Source organism: Nelumbo nucifera, chromosome 8, assembly GCF_055504915.1.
Source record: "Nelumbo nucifera cultivar China Antique chromosome 8, China Antique-T2T, whole genome shotgun sequence".
Lineage (NCBI taxonomy): Eukaryota > Viridiplantae > Streptophyta > Magnoliopsida > Proteales > Nelumbonaceae > Nelumbo > Nelumbo nucifera.
The window spans coordinates 56,292,694-56,316,925 of NC_142656.1; the positions used below are offsets into that span (position 1 = coordinate 56,292,694).

Sequence of the window (24,232 nt, forward strand, 5' to 3'; positions counted from 1 at the left end):
TCTTAAAGGTGGCATCACCTTCATTTCCTTAATTGATGGGTGGTGACTCCAATTCAGCCCAAGTGAGCCATTTTCTGACAGTCATTTACATGTTTATTAAGGTGATGTAATGACTAAACCAATTCAATGCGGAGAAAAACACAGTAAACACCAACATGTGTGAAAAATATGGAGCAAGTAAATCTATAGTCAAAGTCATGACTTTGTAATAGTATGATTGCATCTTCTTAAATAGATAGATAGTATATATTGACAAATGAATAGATAGATAGATTGATAGGTAGAGAGCAAGTTTGCAATTGTGTTATCACAATATTTTATCTAAATCAAGTATGATTATCCTATTAGTCTTAGTTCTTAGCACTAAAAGAAAACTAGCTAGAAATTATTCTAGAAGAGACTATGTATAGACTATCTAACATTGCTGGTTGAGACACCCCAAATGGGTATTTAGGCTGAGTTACAAACACCAAATCCAATCCTTAACAATGACAAAAAATAAACAGGAATACATCCCCCTTGTGATGACATGTGATCAAATTATAGAGATCAGATCCACTACTCAATATATCACACCTGAAGGTGCACCAAATCGAAAAGCAAATCCAACTAATGAAATTGACCCATTTATATCTTTTCCCACAGGCCATGAGAGAAAATGACTTGTCAAACAAAAACATAGCAGCAAAGAATGACTTACTCTATTGCTCGAGCTGTTCCTAGAGCAATTCTGACCCGAGTGTTCCATGTAAGTGGCTTACTGTATTCATCTGACAGATGTAGAAATTCATGGAGTGATCCATTCCTAAAATACTCATAGACAAGAAGATTATGACCCTGTTCTGAACAATAACCAACAAGTTCAGTAATATTTGTATGGTCCATTTTCGAGATATTTGAAATTATTTCCATAAGATCTTCTTGACTTATGCCTTGAAGATGTGAAGAGTCTATCTTTTTTACGGCAAGAACCTGAGAAACAAAGACCCAGTTAAAGTGGAAAAAATCTTCATGACACAATTAAATGAAATGACATTTGTTTAAGTTTACATATATATATTTTTTTCAGTGGAGTATAAGTCTGCTATACTTGTATTTGCCTACAATTGACATTCAAAATATAATTAACTACAAGATTGCAAGCACAAAAAAAGAGTAGCAACCTTGAATTTATTCTTCTTCAACTTCTCCCATGAAATTCTTATGCTGATGCCTTACTTTTGATGCTATACAATTCCAACGAAGTTTAAAAGGTCCTTTAGAAAGAAAGACTCCAAACTACCTATTTTCTCAAGAAAAGCTCCAAATTAAAGATATGCCATTTTTCTTTTTCATTTTTTTCTTGGTTCCCAGCATACATTGTCCATTCATATGAATTTTATTAAATTTGAAGTGAAACTCTTAAATTATAATTAGACACAAAGGTTAATTTTCATGGTTTAAAGTATAATCATTATGTGACAAAGCGTTAAAAGTCATAACATAATGAAGAGTAATTCCAACTTTGACATAACTTAGATGCCACTTAAAGATATGAATAATTACCTAAATAATTATTCCTAGGTGCGATCTGGAAGCTCCTAGCTAGAAGATGACCTAATTTAAGCATCTGAACGATTTCGCCGGGTTAGTCACCCAGATTCTCTGATCCACTTACTTGCAGATTCATCTAGCTCGCTACTCAATTGGAAGCCAGATCATCCTCCAACAAGGAGTAGTCAGATCGCACAACATCAATTGGTGTCGTTTGTGGGAAACGATCAAAAGGTCATTCCTACCTCTTTGCAACTTCAACTTCAATGGCATCCTTCAATCACACCGGGAAAAGCATTGAGATGAACACCACCAGGGGGCAAACCCAGCATTCTCGGTGCCCCAGATAAATATACCGCTACCGCATGTGAACGCCCCTCTCCCCACGATAGAGCTATCAACAGTTCCCGCCGGGATTGAAGCATGGAAATTCTATGAGATGAAACATGAATTTCCATATCTAAGCATGGGAGAAGCCCGATGTAGATAGCAGGAAAACGACCTGAACTCATCCTCAATAGTAATCAGCCAGGACAAGGCCTCATCAGTCCCGTTTCGCGAGGTCGCCTCTACAAGTCAAGCTCTTCGTGGCTCCCACAGGAGCCGACGGCCAACGGACTGCATGGACACCCTTGCAGATCAAGCCTTCTAAGGCTCTCGTGTGACCTGGTGACCTAAAGTCAGTAGTGCTGCCCCCACAGGTCGAGATTCTAGTGGCTTCTTGTAGGAGTGGATGGCCGGCGTCACTATGAGGCTAATGTAGTGCAGACGTGAACCCAAAATGCCGGCTTGAGGTCGGCTTGCAACACCTCGTCCAAGGCCGACTAGTAACAACTCGTCACCGGCCGAAGTGACCTCGACACGAGGCACGACCTTTCTCGAGGGCTTGCCGACCTAACTGAGGACCAAGTGGTGACCTGCGAGATGTGCTCGTCGAAAAATTCCGCATGCATACCCCAACACTCCTAGGTTTCTCTGAAGTTGGCCCGCATACCGAATGTTCTAGAGGATGGTCAACGTGCATAGCGGTTACTTCTGAGGATTTTGGACCGGTAAGGCACGACCTCTCAGAAATCTCGGATTTGGTGCACGAATCCTACACCAAACAATGCCTATATAAAGGCACCAACCCCAATGACACATGGTACACGTGATTATTTGCTTACTAGCTTACTAGCATACAAACTTTTAGCTCGCACAACCCAGTACTGACTTAAGCATCAGAGCGACCTTGTCGGGTTAGCCACTCCGAGTTCTCTAATCCTCTGTCTTGCAGCTTGGTCTAACTCGCTACACGACTAAGGTCCAAGTCATCTTCCAGCTCGCTACACGGCACCCTCGGCACCCTTAGGCTCACTAGGATGATCTCATATCCATTCTCACAGAGTCATCATAGCTTTTATAGTTGTGCATTAGAGATATCTTCCCACAGACGGTGGCCATGTGTCATGATGTTATTGGAGGGCCAAATCCACCCTCATCACCTAATATAAAGAGGTTTGTTTTTTAAATATCCATTCCAAGGGAACTAATCATTGAAAATGCGATGGAATAGATTAGGTCTAAGGTCCCATCCTAGCTTTTATAGTTAGTTGATGCTATAGGAGTGAGGCTTAACATGGATTGAAAATCTAAAGCCATGGATATGGACCTTATGCAAATAATTTCATGACATTTATTTTATCTCTGGATAATTATAATTTAATATAATTTACTTTAATTATTATCTAATCATGAAACTACATCTAATTCTAATATAACATTTCCTATGTAGAGGTTTATAGTTATGTTCAAGTAACAATAATTACTCTAATGGCCTAATGACTATCTAGACTATTCAATCAAGGAAATAGCATACTTTTGTCAATTTATATACTTATAATTGAGAAATTGAACCAACTTAGGGGTCTAATTCTAATATAACATTTCCTATGTAGAGGTTTATAGTTATGTTCAAATAACAATAATTATTCTCATGGCTTAATGAGTATCTAGACTATTCAATCAAGGAAATAGCATACTTTTGTCAATTTATATACTTATAATTGAGAAATTGAACCAACTTAAAGGTATAGTCATGTTTTCAAGAAATAATAATGATTATCATGGCCTAATGAGTATCTAGACTATTCAATTAAGAAAATATCATAGTTTTGCCTTTTTATATACTTATAATATTGAAATTGAGGTAAATTATTAATTTGCATAACTAGAGAGTGATATCCTCCAAAAAGTGTAAAAGTCAATTAGCGAGGATATAAAAAAAACCATAAAAGGAAGAAAATGGTTACAAATATATAAAGTGATGTAAAACTTAAATTACACCCGAATAAAAGTCATGAATCATGTATATTACAATAAAAAGTGTATAGTGTTTAAAATATACATGGGACAATTATATAAATGTGCTTATAAAAATGACAAGTAAATAAATGCCATGATTCATGAACAAGTATTTTCATATAATTAATTGGAAAGAAGCATTAAATAATAATTAATACCTTCCCATTTGGATATTTTGCTCTGTAAACACGTCCTATTGATCCCTCACCCAAAAGGCGAGCAGTTGCAAAGTTACCAGTTGCAGACTGTAGATCTGCCAAGGTATAAATTACAGCATGAATTGATGAGTTTCTTTTGACATTTATTCTATTTACAAGCTCAGTGTCATTAAATGATTTCATTCGATCAGCAGGTGGAGGCTTGAGACCAATTGAAGCATATGGCTGCGAAGACCTAGCATTGATTGAAAAAGATGAATCCAATGACTTTGGATCTGTAGTGGATTAACATTTAGTTAGTTGCGATGCAATATAGACTTATAAACTCAGAATTTCTCATAATTTACAAGTATTTGTACCTATACAGTTACTAGTATCACAAATATAAATGTACAATACTCATTATAAAAGGAAAAAAAAACTTTTATGCTTATAGATGTGGGAAAACTACCTTTAAAGTCCTTAAGTGCATTATTGGAGAACTCGCTTGATCTGTCATTAGATAGTTCATTTGATACCAAGGGGTTCAATGATATTTTCTGATTCATCTTCTCTTCATCAAGAAAATGAGAAGAAGTAGAAGAAGATTTTCGTTTCAATAAAACAATTAAAATCACAAGTGCCAGTAACAGGCCAATCACTATCCCCCCTATAAGTGCTCCATTCAGAACGGATTTTTTTGAACCTTTTTCTTCTTTAGAAGATTTTTTAGTGGGATTTTTTTGCTGGGCAGCACCAAATGTACCTAAAGGTGGAGGTGGAGCGGGTTCACTTGACCATTGATTTCCTCCAGTTCTAGCAAAAAAATACAAGTATAGTGCCCATTAGCCAATGATTATAAAAACCACTATATATGTCTCATTAAAAAAATCAATGTTTTAACATAATAATTATTGAATCATTATTAAAATAATTTAATTAATTATTGATAAAAATTTATCTTAAAACTATTCAAATAATTATTTGTACAATCATACCTTAAAATATTTGTTAATCAATTATTTGTAAAAATATTTTAATTAGTTACTAATAAAAATGTTATCTTATGTTCCAAATAGCTATTGATAAAGAGCCACCTTTATCAATGTTTTATCCCAATTATATATGGTCAACCTAAGCAAATCCTATTTCACTATTTCATTGTATTTATTGTCACATCCATTATAAAGTATGAGCAATTAAATAATTTCTTATTAATTTGATAAAAGAAACTTATCATATTTCTTTTTCAATCAATTAATGTAGAAAATTTATTTTAAAAACCTTTAATCAATTACAAATTAAAATCTTATTATCTTAATTCTTTTAAATTAGTTATGATTATTAACAAAAACAATTTATCTTTAAAACATAATCAATTTAATGGGTTACTAATAAAAACTTGTTTGAATAATAAAAAAAAAATAAAATTTTATATTAAAAATTTTAATCAATTGAAAATAAAAATGCATGTTAAAAGCTTTTATCAATTAATGTGGTAAACAAAATATTATGATAGTTTTTAGTTAATTATTGATATAAAAATTTATCATAATTTTTTTATTTAATAATGAAAGTAAAAAAATCATGTTTTAGAAAAATTATCCAATCAATTATTATGAAGGAATACTTACTTGATATTATCTATGTTCTTCAACTCAGAAGGGATCCAACCAGTGAATTGGTTGTTTGCAACATTACTGTCAACAAAAAAGGAAGTTTAAGTGTAAGAATTTTTCAGTATATTAAATGATACTTTAAATTAGGCTAGCACTAACAAAAATAAATTAAAATGAATTTCAAAAGAATAAACTTTAAGAAAATAATAAGAGTGAATTAATAGTCATTATTAAATAACTATTTATTAAATTTGTAAAGAAATAAAGATTGAGGAAGGAAACATTAGACCTTAGATTTAAGTAGAAATGTTGATTTTCTATTTTGAACAATAATTGTCTAAGTTGATGTGTTGCTTTTATTTACACTGGTTTTAAAAATATTTTAATGGGTGATCAAATTACTACTTCACATTTTGCTTTTTCCAATATCTTCAAATTCTTATTTAATAAAAACTACAATAATAAAATGACATAAGTAAAGTAACAACTAAATATATTATGCATTTAAGCTTATGAGAAACTTACAGGTCATCAATAGGAAGATGTGTTAAAACATTAATTGAACCTGTAAATTTGTTATTCTGCAAATATCTGTAGAACACAAACTCTAAGAGTTAGAAAATTCAGCACATTGAAGAGTTGAAATTTGATCATTGATCCTTGTATGGGGTGCTTGGCATATTGATGTATATTATTCTTTATATACATAATTCAATAATTTAGTGTTACTAATAGAAAAAGTAATTGAAATTAGATGCTCACAATGTAGAAAGGCTAGAAAGAGTTTCAAAACTTTGAGGCAAGTTTCCAGATAAACTATTGAAAGAGAGATCCCTGCAAGGTATTTTATTAGCACATCAATGCATACATTTTTGATGTGATACATGAAACTCTAGCTTTAAAGTTAAAAAACACAAGGTAAAACAACAAACCTAGATAGCTAGATCTGATCACATGGTTATAAGTTTGGACCCATTGAGGTTGTACTATAAAACCTCTCATATATTTCAAAAATTGGACTTTCTAAGGAGCTTTTTCATAATATGGGTAAAATGGATGGACCAAATAACTTATTGTTTTGTCTTTTGTGAATAAAATAATAAAATAATAAGATATTCAAGAATATTGTCATCAACCCAATTTCAGCTTCAGTTGTAGCCTCCTTAATAACCTATTAACTAAAAGACAAAGCGATAGTTCAATTACCTCAACTATTATCAAACAACCTCTAAGGTTTTGGGCAAAGATCTTAGAAATTCTAGTAAAAACACAAAAGAAAAATTGGATATAAATTAAAACTTATAAATATTTGGTTTTGTTAAATAAATAATATGATCAATGCTCCACAAAACTTACGGGAGCTTTGTAGAGATTTTGGCAAGATTGTGTGTCCAACTTTTACTTTTACTTTTTGTTTTTCCTTATAACTTTTCTAAAATTTCATTTGCACTATTTCAACTTCTCACTCATACTTTCTCTAGGTTACCTTTCAGACTCTCAATATGAGATTTAAGACAAGCTCTTCTTTCTCCTGTAATTCTAAAATCACTTTTTCTAACATATTCTTCCGCACCTAGAAAAAACAAACATAAGTTCTTGTCAATCTCAACTTCTCTTTCAACCACATTTATTAACTTTCTTTTATCAATCTTGCAAACTTCATAAATTGAAATTGAATCATATCAATTTTCATTCTCCTCTACTTCATAATCACATTTCACATCTTCACTCCAACTCCCCAAAACGTCCAAATTTTGTTTGTAAGGTTGGTTAAGAAGGGAATGGTTGTAATAGGGCAATAATAGGAAGAGATTCTTGCTATTCAAGATATCTAATACTTGAAAATATTTTTTTTATTTTATAAACAAAAAAGTAGTATAGATGTACAATAGAAGAGAATATTAACTATTTGCTAGAATCTTGGGATCTAAAAGGCTTAGTAGAGGTTGCAGAGTGGCTTTGAGTATTATCTTGGAAGCTATTTTTTAGGAAGCGTGGAGGGAGAGGTATGGTCAGATTTTCTTTTTTGATTAGAAAAGGAGAAAGATTTCAATAATTATATGAAAAAGTTTAGTAAAATCAAATAATGTCTAATAATCCAATATACATAACATTCAAACTAAGGCCAAAAACAAATGATGTCTATTAACCTTTTGTTTTGCTAATGAATCCAGTGACTTGTTTAAAGTTCTTCTAACCCAATTGTAGCAGGTGTTTAACTACCTTGATGGACATTTAATTTACATGAAAACATGCATGTGTCCAAGGGACTTTGCATATGCCTTTTGCCTAAGTGATAATCAATTTTTTTGAGCCCCCTTTACTTCCAATAAGAAAAATTTAGATTGCTTGGCTAATATAAGGCTTTGTAATAAGGCCATCAATTCAGATTTTATTATATAATCACCGACTACAAAAGGTCTTCAGTACCTAGCCACAACTGTTCCCAAGGAGTCTCTAAATAAACCCACTATACCCATTGACCTTGGACCCATAGAACTCCCATTCAGCTTTGTTGTTTTGCGTGGTAGAGGTTACCACTCCATTACTAACATGTCTTTTACCTTAGAAGATTGTGCCACCTTAGCCCAAGTTCTTATAATATCATTCAATGAGAAGCGTTAAATTCATTCTTGGATCTACATTTTCCATTGAAGATTCTTCCATTTGTTTCTTTCCAAATAGTCATCACCAATGTTGTCCTAATTGCCTTCCACATAGTAACTCTCCCTCTTTTCTTTGGTTGTCTAAAAGGGTTTGAGCTAAAGAGGCTTATTTACCATGTCTTGAGGGGGAGCCCACCTACACCCAAAGAAAGAACAAGTACTTCTAAAAAAAGTGAATGGAGGGCAAGAGATTACTAAATGGGGGATAGTTTCATCATTTTCTTTACAAAGGAAGCACATATAAGGAGATAAGCATTTTTTGTAGAACGTCATAAATGATGGACAAGGTATGTTCTTGGGTGGCAAATGAATCATAATTCGTTTAAAGGAAGAAACTATAAAACTTTTTTTATAAGGTTCAACTTTCTGTGTATTGATATGGAATGGTTCATTTGTAGAGTGAGGTAACTGATTTACAATTAACAGAACATATTTTTTCAAGAACTTTTTGCTTCTCTCTCTCAGTCTCCCTCCTATCTTGTCTATTTCACCCTAACCATCACTCTCATCCCGTCTTTCATGCTCTCTTATACCTCATTAGTTCTCTCCTTACAACCTTTTGCATATTAATTTATAAAAGTTTAAGAAAAACAAATTAAGCTATAATTTGTTAGGGAATGTAGAACAGTTAATGGTGTTGAGAAAGAAAGAAATGTTATTTAAAAGAGAAATTTGGCTTAAATTATGTTTGGGCACCTATGTAAGTGCAATCTTGTACTTTTCTCCATAAGTATAAATTTATTGTTTAGGGTGTGAATAGTAACAAGATACACCATTTATAACTTCTTCTTCTTCTTCTTCTTCAGTCTAACAACTTGGTACCAAAGCATCTCTTAGATCTTTGGGATGACATTTGCAGCTTTTCTCCACTTCAAAGGTTACCTGTTGATGTTAGATTGCTACTGAGTGATGTCAATTGTTTGCATAGGTTGTAGTGACAACCATTGAATCTAGTATACTTTGAATCACCTTGATTTTAGGGATTTTTTTGGTACAAATCTCATATCCATTTGAAGTTGTTGTAATTTATTATGATTTTTACAAGCAAAAATTGGTAAAAAAATTGGATTTTATAATGAAGGCTTTTCTATGAATTAGATGAGTTTTTCACTTAACCTAGACTTGTTAAGTTGTTTTGCTTTTCTAGGATGGCAAAAAATGGTCCCACGTTTTTGTAAAACTTAGAAAATTTTTAGGAGATTTTTTTCCTATATTGTTGCCAACTAGATTTTAGATTATTATTTGCCTCCTAATTGACTTTTGACGAGGTATAGAGTCTTCCAAGGACATTCAGGTGACCCTTAGTGTGCTTCTAGGAAATGCGGATACTTCTAGTCATATGATAATCATTGAAAAGCTTTGGTGGAACAAATTTTTTGGAATGGTCCCAATCTTCCATGCTTACCATTGAAGTGTTAGATAGTATATGCCCTTAGCTCTAATCAGACTGATGTACATGAATATTTAATTGTAAATGAATAAAATCTATTGTTGTTTCATGTAGATATTGGTATGTTTTCTATGGATTACCCCTTAAACTGGACACTTATGAGATTCATGTTAATTTAGAATTTTCTTAGCCATTGGATAGACTTGGGGAGTTTATCTTGCCAAGGCTGACGTTTGTGTGCTGCAAACCAATTGGAGCAATTTGTCTTAGCTGTTAGCGTTAGACCCTAAGCATAGGTAGGGTGTGTTTGGAAGAAACACTGAACCCGGACCGATTTTCAGTTATGCCCTAGTCCTTAGATATAGATGGGTAAAATTGGAAAGATACACATAACCCCAGACTTGATGATAGTACTGCATTCGGTGTTGGACTAGGCTGTCTTTGATGTGCTAATCAGTGAGATCTATCAAGGATCAACACCTGGGCATGTTGGGGCAGTTTGAGAATTCACTTAAGTGGGTGATCATAGTGATAGGATTGGCCCTTTGTCAAACAAAGTGAATATCAAGGTTTACACTCTCTTTGATGGAAACCTAAATTGCTAGTACTGGATTTCATTTGTATTTGAAACATGTTTTTGTAATATGTATTTATATGTTATATACTACTATTTTATGAAAAATGTTTACAAAAGGTTTTAATTCTGGGATCCATCTGAGGAGAGAGTGTGGCATTATACCTTGCGGCCAGGGGAGAGGTCATTCCCTATTGGGTGGTTTTTTTTATCATATGGGCCGAGAGGTTAAGTATAAGAGACATATAGGGATGACTACCTAATGGGCTTTAGGTGTAAATATTGGACCTAGATTAAGTCCATGCTGATTAGCTTAGGGGTTCATTGCTCTGAGCAGTGAATTCGGTCAAGCCTCTTATAGAGGTTGGGCCAAACCCTTATGGACTTAAGAGATACTTTTGTGGGTCCCATGTCATACGATATCAGGCCTACATAGGGTCATGGACCTTTGAAGAAAATGGGCCAAAGGCCCAATATTAATAAGATTTATTAATTTGTCACAAGACAACTTGATTTGGGTCAAGTCTGGGTTTAGTATTGGGTATGGAGTACCTATCTTCTTAAGATGATAAGGTTTATCTCTTAATAGAGTCCACATTCAAATCAGATTTGGGTAATTTCCTAATTAGAATAGGAGAGTGCTCCATAATGAGATAAAAGAAGAGGGCGAACTAGATTTGGACACCTCTCTCTCTTGTTCTCTCTTTTTCTCTCTTGTCTCCCAAGAAACCCTAGAATGACCTAGGCTTTCAAGAACTGATCTTGATCAGTTTTTTTTCTTTGATTTTGCAAGAAAAACTCAAAAGAATTTCAGACTCAATCACTCCACTTGATCTAAACAAGTTGGATAGCATATTTGCTGAAAACAAGTGTTGTTGAGTCGGTTCTCTATACACTATGCCCTCTTCAGTTGGAAAACGGTTTCAGATATGATATTGGGTGTGAATTAACACCTTGGGAGCTGCGATTTGTGGTCTCCATATCAGGTATAATCTCCCTTCTCTTTGGTTTTAAATATGGTCTGGTTTAATACAAGAACGATCTTGAAATTTCAAATTTCAATTTACTAGGAAGTTGGTTCCCGAGAAAGCAAAATTTTTGAAATTCGGCCAGCCACTTTGCATGGTTCGGCTATTCATCTAATGGATTCTAACCCTATTACAATAGTTGTATCAGAGCCAAAAGGTTTGGTTTTTGAACCAAACCAAATTAGATTCAGAAAAGAGATTAAATGGGCGGGAACTAGTTTAGCCGATTTGGCCTAGTCAGTAGTAAAAACTAAGAAATTGGTTCTCAATATAAGGCCAATGATTTGAAAATCAATCTTTATATTTTCTGATATACTATAGAATTGTTTTATTCTAAATTTTTGGGCTGAAAGTGTGATGGAGATTGAAGTCTTTGATGGTGGCAAGATTCATGCACACCAATTTGATTATTTGGTATGCAATTAATTCTTATACTTTTCTAAAAAGAGTATATTAGGCTTTTTTGATGTAAGCATTAAAAATAAGAGTTTTTATATTTTATTTACATTGGATAAATTACCAAAGATCACAAAGAAAGAGAGAGAAGAAGGTCGATTTGGAGATAGCAATTTGATGGCATCCTACATTTGTCCGAATTGAATTCAATCCATCACACTATCAACCCTAGTTATTTAATTTAATTATTTCTGTTTATTTACTGATATGATTGTGAATCATAATTGAGAATTTTTATATCATAATCCTTGTAAATTGATGCATGCTTTGGACACCAAAACCTAGGCCGATTTGACATAGTTTTGGTCCAACTCATATGGGCCAAACCTATGACTTAATGGGGACTGTCAACAGCCCCTTAGATCGATGATTAGGTGATCAGGATTGGATCTTGTCCCAAGGTTTGATGGGCCATTAAATGGACCAATTCAGCCCATGCATGTAAATCCTATTTTGAGTTCGATTAAAGCAACAATAGCCCATTTTAGCATGGACAACTATATGCGTCAAATTGCTTTTTGCAATTGGGATATGCTAAGATAAATATTATTAGATAATTGGGTCCATTGATGGGCTGATCATGTGCTAATCTCCATTCTAATGGATCATTCTCTTGTTTCCTCTCCAAAGAGGAATCCTATGGGAACCCTAGCCCATTAAAGACCCATTTGGATTTGACTTTATGAAAGTCAATGGAAGACACTGTGGTAAGACCTAAAGCTAGACTGGGAACTGATATTTTGTTTCCTCCTAGATAATATAAGTGTTTTGAGATAGGGAATGTCATAAGATGATACTCTTAAAGGCCGGCTTTCATTAGCACGAAAGCCGGTTGAATTGGTGAGCGGGGATGCACCATAAAATTTGGCTATCCATTTCATTGAGATAATTGGTAGGAATGATAGGGGCATCATATACTAGTGGGAGGGGCCTATTCTAAAATAGAAGACTCTCACATTACTATGGGGCTTGTCGATATGACGGCCCAATACTTATTGATTGGAAATGTTTAACTTAAAATGGAAATGAACTTTGTCGAATGGAGGCCGAAGGGAAAGCTCATAAGATGGGTGAATTTGATCTTTTACAGAAAGTGACAGGGTTATGCAGTTGAAACAGATGACTCCATGCACCTATGTGATTTTTTCACATTTCTAGGGACATAAATAGTGTCACCATCATTGAGATAAAAGAGAAATCTCAGAGATGAACAAATGGAGATAGAGCATAGTTAAAAATCATTTCTATGGAAGATAACATGAAATAATAATAAGGTCATGGACTAATTGACTTGCGCTTTTGTTAGAAATGATACACAAACAATTCACTAAATTGTTAGATGACAATAACTCAAAGGACCTAATTATGCAAATTGGTTTTGTAACCTTAATTTGGTAATCACGTATGAGAAATTGGACAAAGTTTCCAAAAACCCAGCGTTGGAACATCCCAGTGATAGTCTCTAAAGCAAGAAAAAGGGAATATTAGGAATGGGAAGAAAAGAACTCTCTTGCTCAGTGTTACATCATAGCCTCAATGGACAATTCTATCCAAAGATAGTTCGACAAAATTAATATCTACAAATATATCCTAGATAGTCTAAAATCCATGTGTGAAGAGCAAAATCATTTTTTACGATAGAATATCCTCAAACTATTAATGACCATGATGATGACTGAGACCCAATCAATTCATGACCTTGTCATCCTGATAATTGGGGATATCAATGAAGTGTAGGCTCTTGGCTCCTAATCTGATGATGACACTAAAACTAATGTCGTCTTAAACTCTCTACCCACATCCTTTAATTAGTTTGTCATGAACTACAACATGAACAAGCTAAAAGTTAGCTTGTAGGAGCTTGGTAATATGTTGTAGAGAGTTGAGGAACTAATTAAGAAGGACAATCCATTACCCATGCTTGTTAAAAGATACAAATTTGGTAGGAAAAAATGAAAGGGTAAGAAAATGCCTCAGAGAAAGGGAGACAAACTAAAGAAGTAGAAGAAAGACAAATCACCTGATGAATACCACTTTTGCAGGGAAACCTAGCACTAAAAGAGGAACTGCCTTCAGTATCTAGAATCCCTCAGGAAGAAAAAAGAAAGTAATTTTGAATCTCTAGTCATAGAGACCAATTTGTTGGTTACTTCTACCTCTTGGTGTATTAATTATGGGGCTTCTACTCGTGTATGTAACTCTTTGCAGGGGTTCAAGAAAAGTAGAAGGCTAGGTGATGATGAGGTCGTGTTCTACTTGGATAATTTACAACTGTTGCAACTACTGATATAGAATCAATAGATTTAGTTTTTAGAGAAGGGATTATTACCCTTAAAGATTGCTTTCTATTAAATTGAATAAAAAAATCCTTGATCATGGAGAACTTGAGAATGATCTTTATGTACTCCACCCTTCTCTAGAAACAAATGTAAATGAAACAATGCTGAAACACATACCCAAGAAAAGAGCACAAGAAACGATTATTCCCACATACCTGTTGCATTACTAATTTGGCTATATAAAAAAAGAACATATCACAAGATTGATGAATGGTGGTCTTCTAGATTTTCTCACTGTAAAATATCTACCAACATGTGATCATTGTCTTAAAGGCAAGATGGAAAAATGGTCATTTAAAGGTAAGCTTGAAAGAAGTACGAGCACACTTGACCATATACATATTAATGTATGTGGTCCCATGAATGTTAGGACACATAACTAACATGTCTATTTTATAAATTTTACCATTTATTATTAATATATTTACGTATACCTAATGAGACTTAAGTTTGAATCCTTTGAAAAGTTAAAGGAGTTCAGACAAGAAGTCAAGAAGTAGTTGGGGAGACAAATTAAAACTCTTCTATCAGACTGAGGAGGTGACTACCTTTCCAACAAATTCATGGACTACTTAAAGGACAATGAGATTATATCATAGATGAATCCTTCTGCTTCACCATAATTTAATGGTGTATCAAGGAGAAGAAATTAGACTTTATTAGATATGGTTCGACCACTCCTCATCCATTCGGAGTTACATGTTCTTTTGGGGATATGCATTGGATATTGCAATCTAATTGCTGAACTGAGTTCCAACCAAGTTGGTTCCTAAGACTCCTTCTAAACTTTGGACTAGCAAGAAACCTAGTGTTAGATACTTAAAAATATGGGGTTATCCAATACACGTAAAAAAGATAAGTGCAGACAAATTGGAATCCAAGACCAATCAATGCCTATTTGTAAGCTACCCCAAGGACTCTGTTGGGTATTTCTTCTATGACCCATTGGAACAAAAGGTTTTTGTTAGTCAAAATGCCCACTTCTTAGAGGAAAACTACATTTTAATCAATCATCATTAGGAAGTTGCTGTTGATGAGGAGAGCTTAGAGTAGTGAGAGATAATCCACAAATTCTAGAGCGCAACACCTAGCTTAGAAGATCTACCTCAGTTTTTAAACCTCCTGTACGTTTTGACTATGATCAAGAAAGTTACATGATGAAAACTATAGAGAGTGAGGAAGATCTCGTGGCTTATATAGAAGTTATGTTATACATAAACTCCCTGAAGTGGATAGATGAAATGAAAGTTGATGTGCAGTTAATGATATCAATAGAGTTTGGACTCTCATAGACCCTCCCCTTGGGGTGAAAGAAAATGATTGCAAATGGAACTATAAGAGGAAAAAGGGCCTTGATGAAAGGTTTAGACTTATAAATATCAGCTTGTAGCGAAATGTTACACTTAGAAAGAAGGAATAGATTATGAGGATTCTCACTTACAGCCATGCTTAAATCAATTAGGATACTATTGGTTATGGTTGCACACTATGATTATGAGATCTCGTAAATGGATGTCAAAACTGCATTCTTAGATCTTATTGAATATATCTATATGCAACAACTAAAAGGCTTTGTTGTCAAGGGTTAGAAGCACATGGTGTGTAAGCTGAATAGATTCATACATGGATTAAAGCAAGCTTTCAAAAGCTAGAACATTTGGTTTGATTCAATAGTTAAATAGTTTGATTTTGAGAAAAATCCAGATGAACCCTGTCTTTACAGAAAGATAGTGGGAGATAAGGTTAAATTCTTGGTTCAATATGTAGACGACATTCTATTCATTGGAAATGATGCAAACCTGTAACCATAGTGAAGGTATGGCTTTTATAGCAATTCTCCATTAAAGATTTTAGAAAAGCCTCTTAAATCTTGGGACTTTGGTTTTATAGAGATAGATCAGAGAAGTTAATTGGATTGTCTCAATCTACTTATGTTGATAAGATCGTTAAGAGATTCAACATATAGGATTCCAAGGAGGGATTCATTGATTTTAGATATGGAATTACTCTCTCCAAAGGAGTGCCACCTAACCTTGAGGAGATAGAGGACATGAGAAAGGTACCCTATGCCTTTGTCGTAGGAAGCATTATGTATGTTATGTTGTGCACTTGGCCAAACATTGTTTAGGTTGTGAGTGTTATAAGTAGATATCAATCTAACCTAAGACCAGAGCATATGCCTTACAGTGAAAAACATACTAAAATACCTACAAATAACTAAAGATTATTGTCTTGTCTTCGATGGTAGTTTACTACAAATGATCAGTTATACAGATGTTGATTTGTAGTCTGACCCAGATGATAGAAAGTCTACATCTGGATACTTCTTTATAATGGGGTCCTGTGTAGTTAGTTTGAAAAGCAACAAACAAGGGTCTACAATAGATTCAATGATCAAGGCTAAGTACATTGTTGCAAGTGAGGCTATCAAGGAAGCAGTTTGGATGACGAAATTCATCCAAGAATTAGGAGTCACACCATCCATCACATCACCCATTCCACTGTTGTGTGACAACACTTGAGCTATTGCTCAGGCTAAGGATCCAAGAGCCCACTCAAAGTCAAAGCACATCAAGAGGAAGTATCATACTCTACAAGAGATTGTTGGTGGAGGAGACATCCAAATTTATAAGGTACCATTAGTAGAAAATGTTGCAAACCCATTAACTAAGCCACTGACAAAGAAAGTATTTGGGAAACACATAGATAGTATGAGACTACAACTTATACCTGATTGGACTTAAGTGCAAGTGGGAACTGTTTAACAGTATATGCCCTTAGCTCTAACTGGATTGATTTACATGAACATTTATTTGTAAATGAATAAAGTACATTATTGTTTCATGTTGATATTGGTATCTTTTCAATGAATTGCCCCTTAAACCTGACACTTATGAGACTAGTGTTAGTTTAGAATGTTCTGATCCATTGAATAGACTTGGTGAGTTTATCCTACCAAGGCTGACACTGGTGTGCTGCCAAACAGTTGGAGCAGTTTGTCTCAGCTGCTAGGGTTAGACCTCAAGTACAAGTAGTGTGTGTTTGGAAGAAACACTGAACTCGAATCGATTTCTAGTTATGCCCTGGGCTTTGGAGATAGATGGGCAAAACTAGAAAATTACACATAACCTCATAATTGATTATGGTACTGCACTGGGTGTTGGACTAAACTATCTTTGATGTGCTAATTAGTGAGATCTATCAAGGGTCAACACCTAGGCATGTTAGGGCAGTTTGGGAATTTACTTGAGTGGGTGATCATAGTAATACAATTAGCCCCTTTGTTGGAAAAACTGAATATCAGGGTTTACACTCTCTAATGGAAACCTAAATTACCAATAGTGGATTTTAATTGTATTTGAAATCAGTTTTTGAAAAATATATTTATATGTTATATACTACTACTTTATGAAAAAGTTTTGCAAAAGGTTTTAATCCTATGATCCATTTGAGCAGAAAGTTTTGCACTACACCTTGCAGACAGGGGAAAGGTCCTTCCCCATCGAGTAGTGTTTTTAATCATTATGGGCTGAAAGGTTATAAGTATAGGAGACCATTATAAGGATGATTACCTGATGGGATCTATTTCACTTAAGTCCATTATCCTTGGGTCTTCATAGAGTGGCTGAATCCAAGGATTATTTAGGTATAAACGTTGGGCCCAGACTAAGTGCATGTTGATTGGCTCAGGGGTTCACTGCTCTGAACAGTGAATCCAGCCTAGCCTCTTATAAAGGTGGGGCCGGACTGTTATAGACTTGAGAGAGACCTTTGTGGATCCCATTCCATACAATATTATGCCTAAAGTGTCTATGCAACACCTAGGGTCACAAGCCTTTGAAGAAAATGGTCTAAAGGCCCAATATTAATAAGATTAATTAAGTTGTCACATGACGACTTATGTAATTTGGGTCAAATCTGGGCTTGGTATTGGATATGGAGCACTTATCCTCTAAAGAAGATAATGATTATCTCTTAGTAGAGTGTAGATCCAAATCAGATTTGGATAATCTTCTAATTAGATTAAGACAGTGCTCCATAATGAGATAAAAGAAGAAGAGGGCAAACTAAACTTGAACACCTTTCTCTCTTGTTCTCTCTTTTTCTCTCTTGTCTCCCAACAAACCTTAGAATGACCTACGCTTTCAAGAACTGATATTGATCAATTTTTTCTTTGCTTATGCAAGAAAAACTCAGAATAATTTTAGGCTCAATTACCCCACTTGATCTAAACAAGTTGGGTAGCAGATTTGCTAAAAACAAGTGTTGTTGAATCGGTTCTCTGTACACTGTGCCATTTTCAGTTGGAGAACGATTTTGGGTATGATATTGGGTGTGAATTACCACCTTGGGAGCTGTGATTTGTGGTCTCCGTATCAAGTGCAATCTCCCTTCTCTTTGGTTTCAAATATGGTTTAGTTCAATGAAAGGATGATCCTGAAATTTTAGATTTCAATTTACTAGGAAATTGATTCTCGAGAAGGTTAGAATTTTTTTTTTGAAATTCAGCCAGCCACATTGCATGGTTTGGACATCCATCTAATGGATTCTAACCCTATTCCAACATGAAGGGGTAAGCTAGGTTTCATCACCGAGAAGGAGACTATGCCTAAATCCGAAGACTCAAAGTTTGTTAAATGGGAGCAAGATAATCACATGGTAATGCTTTGGCTAGTTTTTTCTATGTAGCTACATATAGCTTGTATTATATGTTTCTATCCATTGCCAAGAACATTTGGGATAATGTCATTGCTACCTATTCCCAAGCCAAAAATACTACTAGAGTCTATCAACTCTACAAGGAGGATTATTGTTTGCGTAATGTGGTGAGGATTGTAACTATGTACTTTGCCTTTTTACAATCTTTCTTAGAAGAAATGGATCATTTAAAGGCCTTAGAGTGGAAAGATCCATAAGATGGCGAGTAGTATAGGAAAAATATTGAGAAGAACAAGGTCTTTATTTTCTTGGTAGTTCTCAATATTGAATTTGATTTAACTCGACAACATTTCTTGAGTGCAAACATTGTATCTCTTGTAGTTGACTATTGCCAAGTGCAGGATAAGGAGAGTAGGTGGGCTGTCCTAATGTTTCCTTCTATAGTTGAACATTTTGCTTTAATGTCTTTAGTTGCCCAAGTAGAGCACTAGTAAGCCCATTGTTAATGAGAAGGCTAATGATGTAATTTGTGAATATTGTAAGAAGTCAAATGTACTAAGAAAAGATGCTAAAAACTCAATCCACGCTTGAAACTTTGATAGCTTAAGATTAGGAAGAAGGGTAGTGCCATTTGGCTATGGTTGGTAATGATGTTAAACCTTCTACTACTCCAATTCTTTCCTAGGATTCCTCTGATGTAATGGATAAACTATGGAGTCTCTTGTTGCATCTAGAGAAAATATTGATTTTAAGGACTCTTCTAGTGCATATATTAAGACAAGTACCACACCTACTTACTTCTCTCCTAACAGTTCCCTTGAATATTGATTTTAAGGCATTTTCCCGCATGACTAGTATGCCTTAATATTTTAGTTCATACAAGTTAACCCCCATGAAAGGCAAGAACATTGTTGTTGATGGATCTTAGACACCAATTACTAGTCAGTGTAAAGTTAAGTTTGCTCACAATCTTTCCCTAGAATTTGTCATTTATTTTCTACCCATTATGTTTTTAGGACATAAGTTTAAGGAGAATGATTAAGTGTGGATGTGATGTTGATGCAGTCATCCTTTTTAATCAGGCTTCATAACAAGAGATGTTATACTAGATTGGGTCTTATTCTATGAGAAATTGAGTCTTTTGCAATTGTGGCATTGCCTCTTGGTGACATGCAGTTTGGTTTTAAAATTTTACTTCCAATTTTGTTTTGTTTAGTGTCAAACTTGAGTCCTTAATGTAAGGTCTGTCATTTATCAAAATAATGTATAACCACATATTTTGTAATTAATAAAAGTAATATTGCTTTTCACTTGATAGATATTGATGATTAGGGGACATTTATTGTTCTTTGTATTACTGGTTATAAGTATTTTATTTTCTTCATTGATGACTATACTTGATATACTTGGCTCTACTGGATGAGAAGTCGGGATGAATTTCTTACAACTGCCCAAGACTTTGTGATATGGTGGAGACACAATTTGAAAAGAGGATTAAAATATAAATTTGATAATGTCAAGGAATATTTTCAAAGATAATTGAGTATTCTTTAAAGAAAGAGGGTTATTCACCAGAACTCATGCACTTGTACTCCATGATATAATAGAATTCCTAAGAAGAACAAACATGTGATCTTTCTTGAAGCTAATAAGAAGTAGATATATGACCTTTCTTGAAGATCAAATAGTTTACATTGAGAACACTACAAAGTTACAATCAAAGTTTAAAAGCTTTACTGATTTGGATCCAATTCCTTCCTTTATTGTTCATGGTGAAAACAAAGAAGATTTACAAGATAACATGGTTAATGAAGGTAATGCTTCAAGTGGAAATTTAGTTGATGTTGATAATGAAAAAAATGGAGAGCAGCCCATAGAAACTCCTCAAGTATCACAAAAGCAACCTCAAGCTCAAGAAGAAGAACCACAATTGAAAAGGTCTAATAGGGAATGAGTGCCATCAAAGAAATACTCTCTTCACGAATATGCTATGCTCAGTGATGCAAGAGAATCACAATGTTATGAGAAAGCTATAGAAAGTAAAGAAAAAGAAAAATTGTTGAAGGATATGAAAGAAGAAATATATTCATTGCATAAGAACTACAATTCTGACTTGGTGGGTTTACCAAAAGGTAAAAAGGCATTCAAGAACAAATGTGTATTTAGGTTGGAAATAGAAAAAAAATGCTCATAGCCAAGGTATAAAGCAAGGTTAGTTGTGAAAGGCTTTTGTTAGAAAAAGGGCATTGATTTTGATTAAATTTTCTATCTAGTTGTGAAGATGTCATCAATCAGAGTAGTGTCAGACCTAGCAACAAGTATGATTTTAGAGGCTGAATAGTTTGATGTCAAAATTGCATTTCTTCATGGTGATTTGGAAGAAAACATCTACATGGAGCAATCGGAAGGATTTGAAGTCAAGGAAGAAAAACACATGGTTTCTAAGCTAGGAATGATCTTATACGCGTTAAAACAAGTACCCTATAAATGGTACAAGAAATTTGAGTCCTTTATGATGGACAATGGGTACAAGAAAAAAACTACAAATCATTGTGTATTTATTAAGAAATTTTTTAATGATGATTTTATTATTCTCTTTCTCCATGTTGATGATATATTGATTGTTGGGTAAGACATAAGAAAGATTAACAGGTTGAATAATGAGTTAAGAAAATGGTTTTCTATGAAAGAATTGAGTTTAGCATAACAAATATTTGTAATGCAAATCTCTCATGATAGGAAAGCTGAAAAGTTATGGCTTTCACAAGAAAGGTACATTGAGAAAGTGTTGGAAAGGTTCAACATGGACAAGGTCAAGTCAATTAACACTTCACTTGAAAGTCACTTCAAGTTAAATCTTGAACGAAGTCTTTTAAGTGAAAAAGAAAAAGAAGAAATGATGAATGTGTCATACTATTCAGTTGTAAGAAGTTTGATGTATAATATGATTTGCATTAAGTTTGACATTGCACATGCAACTTATGTGCTTAGTATATTACTTTCCAATCTAGGCAAAGAGTAATCGAAAGAAGTTAAGTGGATTTTCAAGTATCTTAGGGGTACTTTTGATTTATTTTTATATTTTTTTAGTGGTAAAACAGTTTTGGAATGCTATACAAATGTAGACATGGTTGGGGACATTGACTCTAGAAAGTCCACATCAAGATTTTTACTTAATTTTGTAAGGGGAGTTATGTCATGCCAATCCAAAATATAGAAATGTGTTGCCTTATCCAATACAAAAGCTGAATACATTGCTGCAACCAAAGCTTGTAAGGAAATTTTATGGATGAAGCAATTCTTTGAAGAATTGGGTATAGAGCAAGATGAATATGCTTTTATTTGTGACACTTTGAGTGTTATTCACTTAGCTAGGTAAGAATCCAAGTTTTCATTTCATGTCTAAGCATATTGGTATTAGGTACCATTGAATTATAGATGTTCTTGAAGAGAAACAATTGCAACTAGCGAAGATTCATACTGAAATAAATGGTTAAGATATAACGGGTTAGTGGGTTTGATCATGAAGAACATCATGAAGAAGGCCTCCACATGAACATCAAACCTGCCAAAAACAACTTTGACTTTTGTAGAGGCTTGGTAGGCTTGATCATGAAGAAGACATCCTCATGAATCAGAGTGGGAGATTTTTTGGGGCCCTCCTCATGAGGTGGGACCCCCAAATCAATAAAGACAAAAAGAAGATGAGTGCAAAAAGACAAAAAGAAGTAAATCAAAGAAAAAAAGTGACTTTTGTATTTGGCTTGTCTTACAAGCCAATATGCCTTTTGGGTCTCAACGAATTAAGTTCAGCTTTCTACCTTTTTTGCTTTCCAAGGGATTTTGGAGGAAGAACAAGGTTTGGTACAGAAGGGTTTTGAGAAAGGGACAAGAAGAAAATACAAGGATTGTAAAAGAAAGAAGGAATCCTACAACATTTCTTGGCTCCTTCTCTTTTGCTTTCTTGTTGGTGAGATCTTTCTTATTGATTATTCCATCTATATAGATGATGCTTGTTGTTGTTGGAAACCAAGAGTTTCTCTCTTAATGTATTCATCTAGTTGCAACTAGATAGAACTTGTGTACCATACTATTTGGTTGATAGTGGAAATTATGGAATTCAGTTTCATGATTTTTACCCTCCCATTGGGAGGTTTTCTACATAAATCTTGGTGTCTTTGTCACTACTTGCATTGTATTTGTTAAAATTCTTCTATATATTGTTGCTTTCTATTTGCTTGTTAATCTCTTTAATTTGCACATGGAAGTTTAAAGGGGTTTGTTTCCCCAAGAATGGTAAGTTGAAGATTTTTTCTCTCCACCGCTAAGATTCTTTGCCTCTGCAAATTCTCTCTAGACCTAGTGCCCATCGAAATAGAGATAAGGCCCTACCTCCAATTCTATGAGGGCTTCCTTCTGCTATCCTCAACACTTTAACTCCGAATCCAAAGTGATTAGGAACTAGCCACCCGACACAAGCCTTACTTTCAGTTCAATCCTGCAGTTCCACACCGAAGCAACCTGAGATAGCAACTTTGACGTCTGAATGTGCTCCCCTTTGAGTTTTCCAAGCAAGCATATTTTAAGCCAGAACTCCCTATCTCTCACCCCAGATCCGGTGACACAATCTCTGGTACCTGCTAGAGTTATACGAATCGATGCTGCACCAGTTTCTGAGAAGCCAAACATCGCTCTTCACCAGCCTTATACTTGCAAATGTTTCAATGCCACTATGTCAATGGATCAACCTCAAATAGGTTGGTTCCACCTTGGACCATTATAACTGTTGTCAAAGACATTGGATTGATCATCAATTAGGAAAATGGCCACATCTTACATCACACATTTTTATAGAAGGAAACCAAGCTGCAGATTGTTTAAACCCAGTTTCTTCACCTTGTCATCTGGAATGTTACAATTCTTTTCAAAAATGCCAACACAATCATAACCAATGTTGTCTTCACCTTTGATCCCTACTTCTGTTCTGCCTTGTTCAATCACCAATAACCAAACTCTACGCCACTATCATCCATAACTATACACCCCTAATATTAATTCCTCATGTTTCTATGTTTAATAATGTTTTACTTTTATTACAAAATGGAAGCTCTAGGCTCTGCTTCATGATCAAGAAAATGTTTATTCAAGATAGAACAAATTAAAAATAATATAGTCAAGTGAACTGAATTAAAGCAGCACATACAGAAATTGTAGTCTAGTAAGATGTCCAAACATATCGCTCAGTTGGCCACTAAGCTGATTGTGACCGAGATTTCTGTATTCAAAAAAAAAAGGTATCTGATAAAGAGAGTTTCTATAGTAAAGTACATAAAAGAATTTATAAGAGAAAAAAATTACCACTTACAGATATTTGAGGTTCAACATTTGAGAAATTGAGTAAGGCACCGTTCCTGTAAAGCTATTCCCTGCAAGATTTCTACACAAGCTCATAGAATTACTAATGGATTTGTTGGATCATTAACATTCC

The 24,232-nt window shown here is 34.3% G+C and overlaps 1 protein-coding gene across 2 annotated transcripts in view; it reads right to left on the reverse strand.

Annotated features, from left to right (window-relative positions):
* LOC104589223 (protein STRUBBELIG-RECEPTOR FAMILY 5-like) overlaps positions 1-24,232 on the reverse strand; it is a 50,365-nt gene that overhangs the window by 8,563 nt on the left and 17,570 nt on the right. For both annotated transcript variants that reach the window (XM_019196298.2, XM_088893294.1), the window contains 8 exons: positions 24,110-24,181; positions 23,948-24,019; positions 6,395-6,466; positions 6,158-6,223; positions 5,648-5,713; positions 4,486-4,829; positions 4,035-4,309; positions 701-972 (listed from right to left, as the gene is read on the reverse strand). In XM_019196298.2, coding sequence (XP_019051843.2) covers positions 701-972; positions 4,035-4,309; positions 4,486-4,829; positions 5,648-5,713; positions 6,158-6,223; positions 6,395-6,466; positions 23,948-24,019; positions 24,110-24,181 — 1,239 coding nt within the window. The remainder of the gene's footprint in view (positions 1-700; positions 973-4,034; positions 4,310-4,485; positions 4,830-5,647; positions 5,714-6,157; positions 6,224-6,394; positions 6,467-23,947; positions 24,020-24,109; positions 24,182-24,232) is intronic.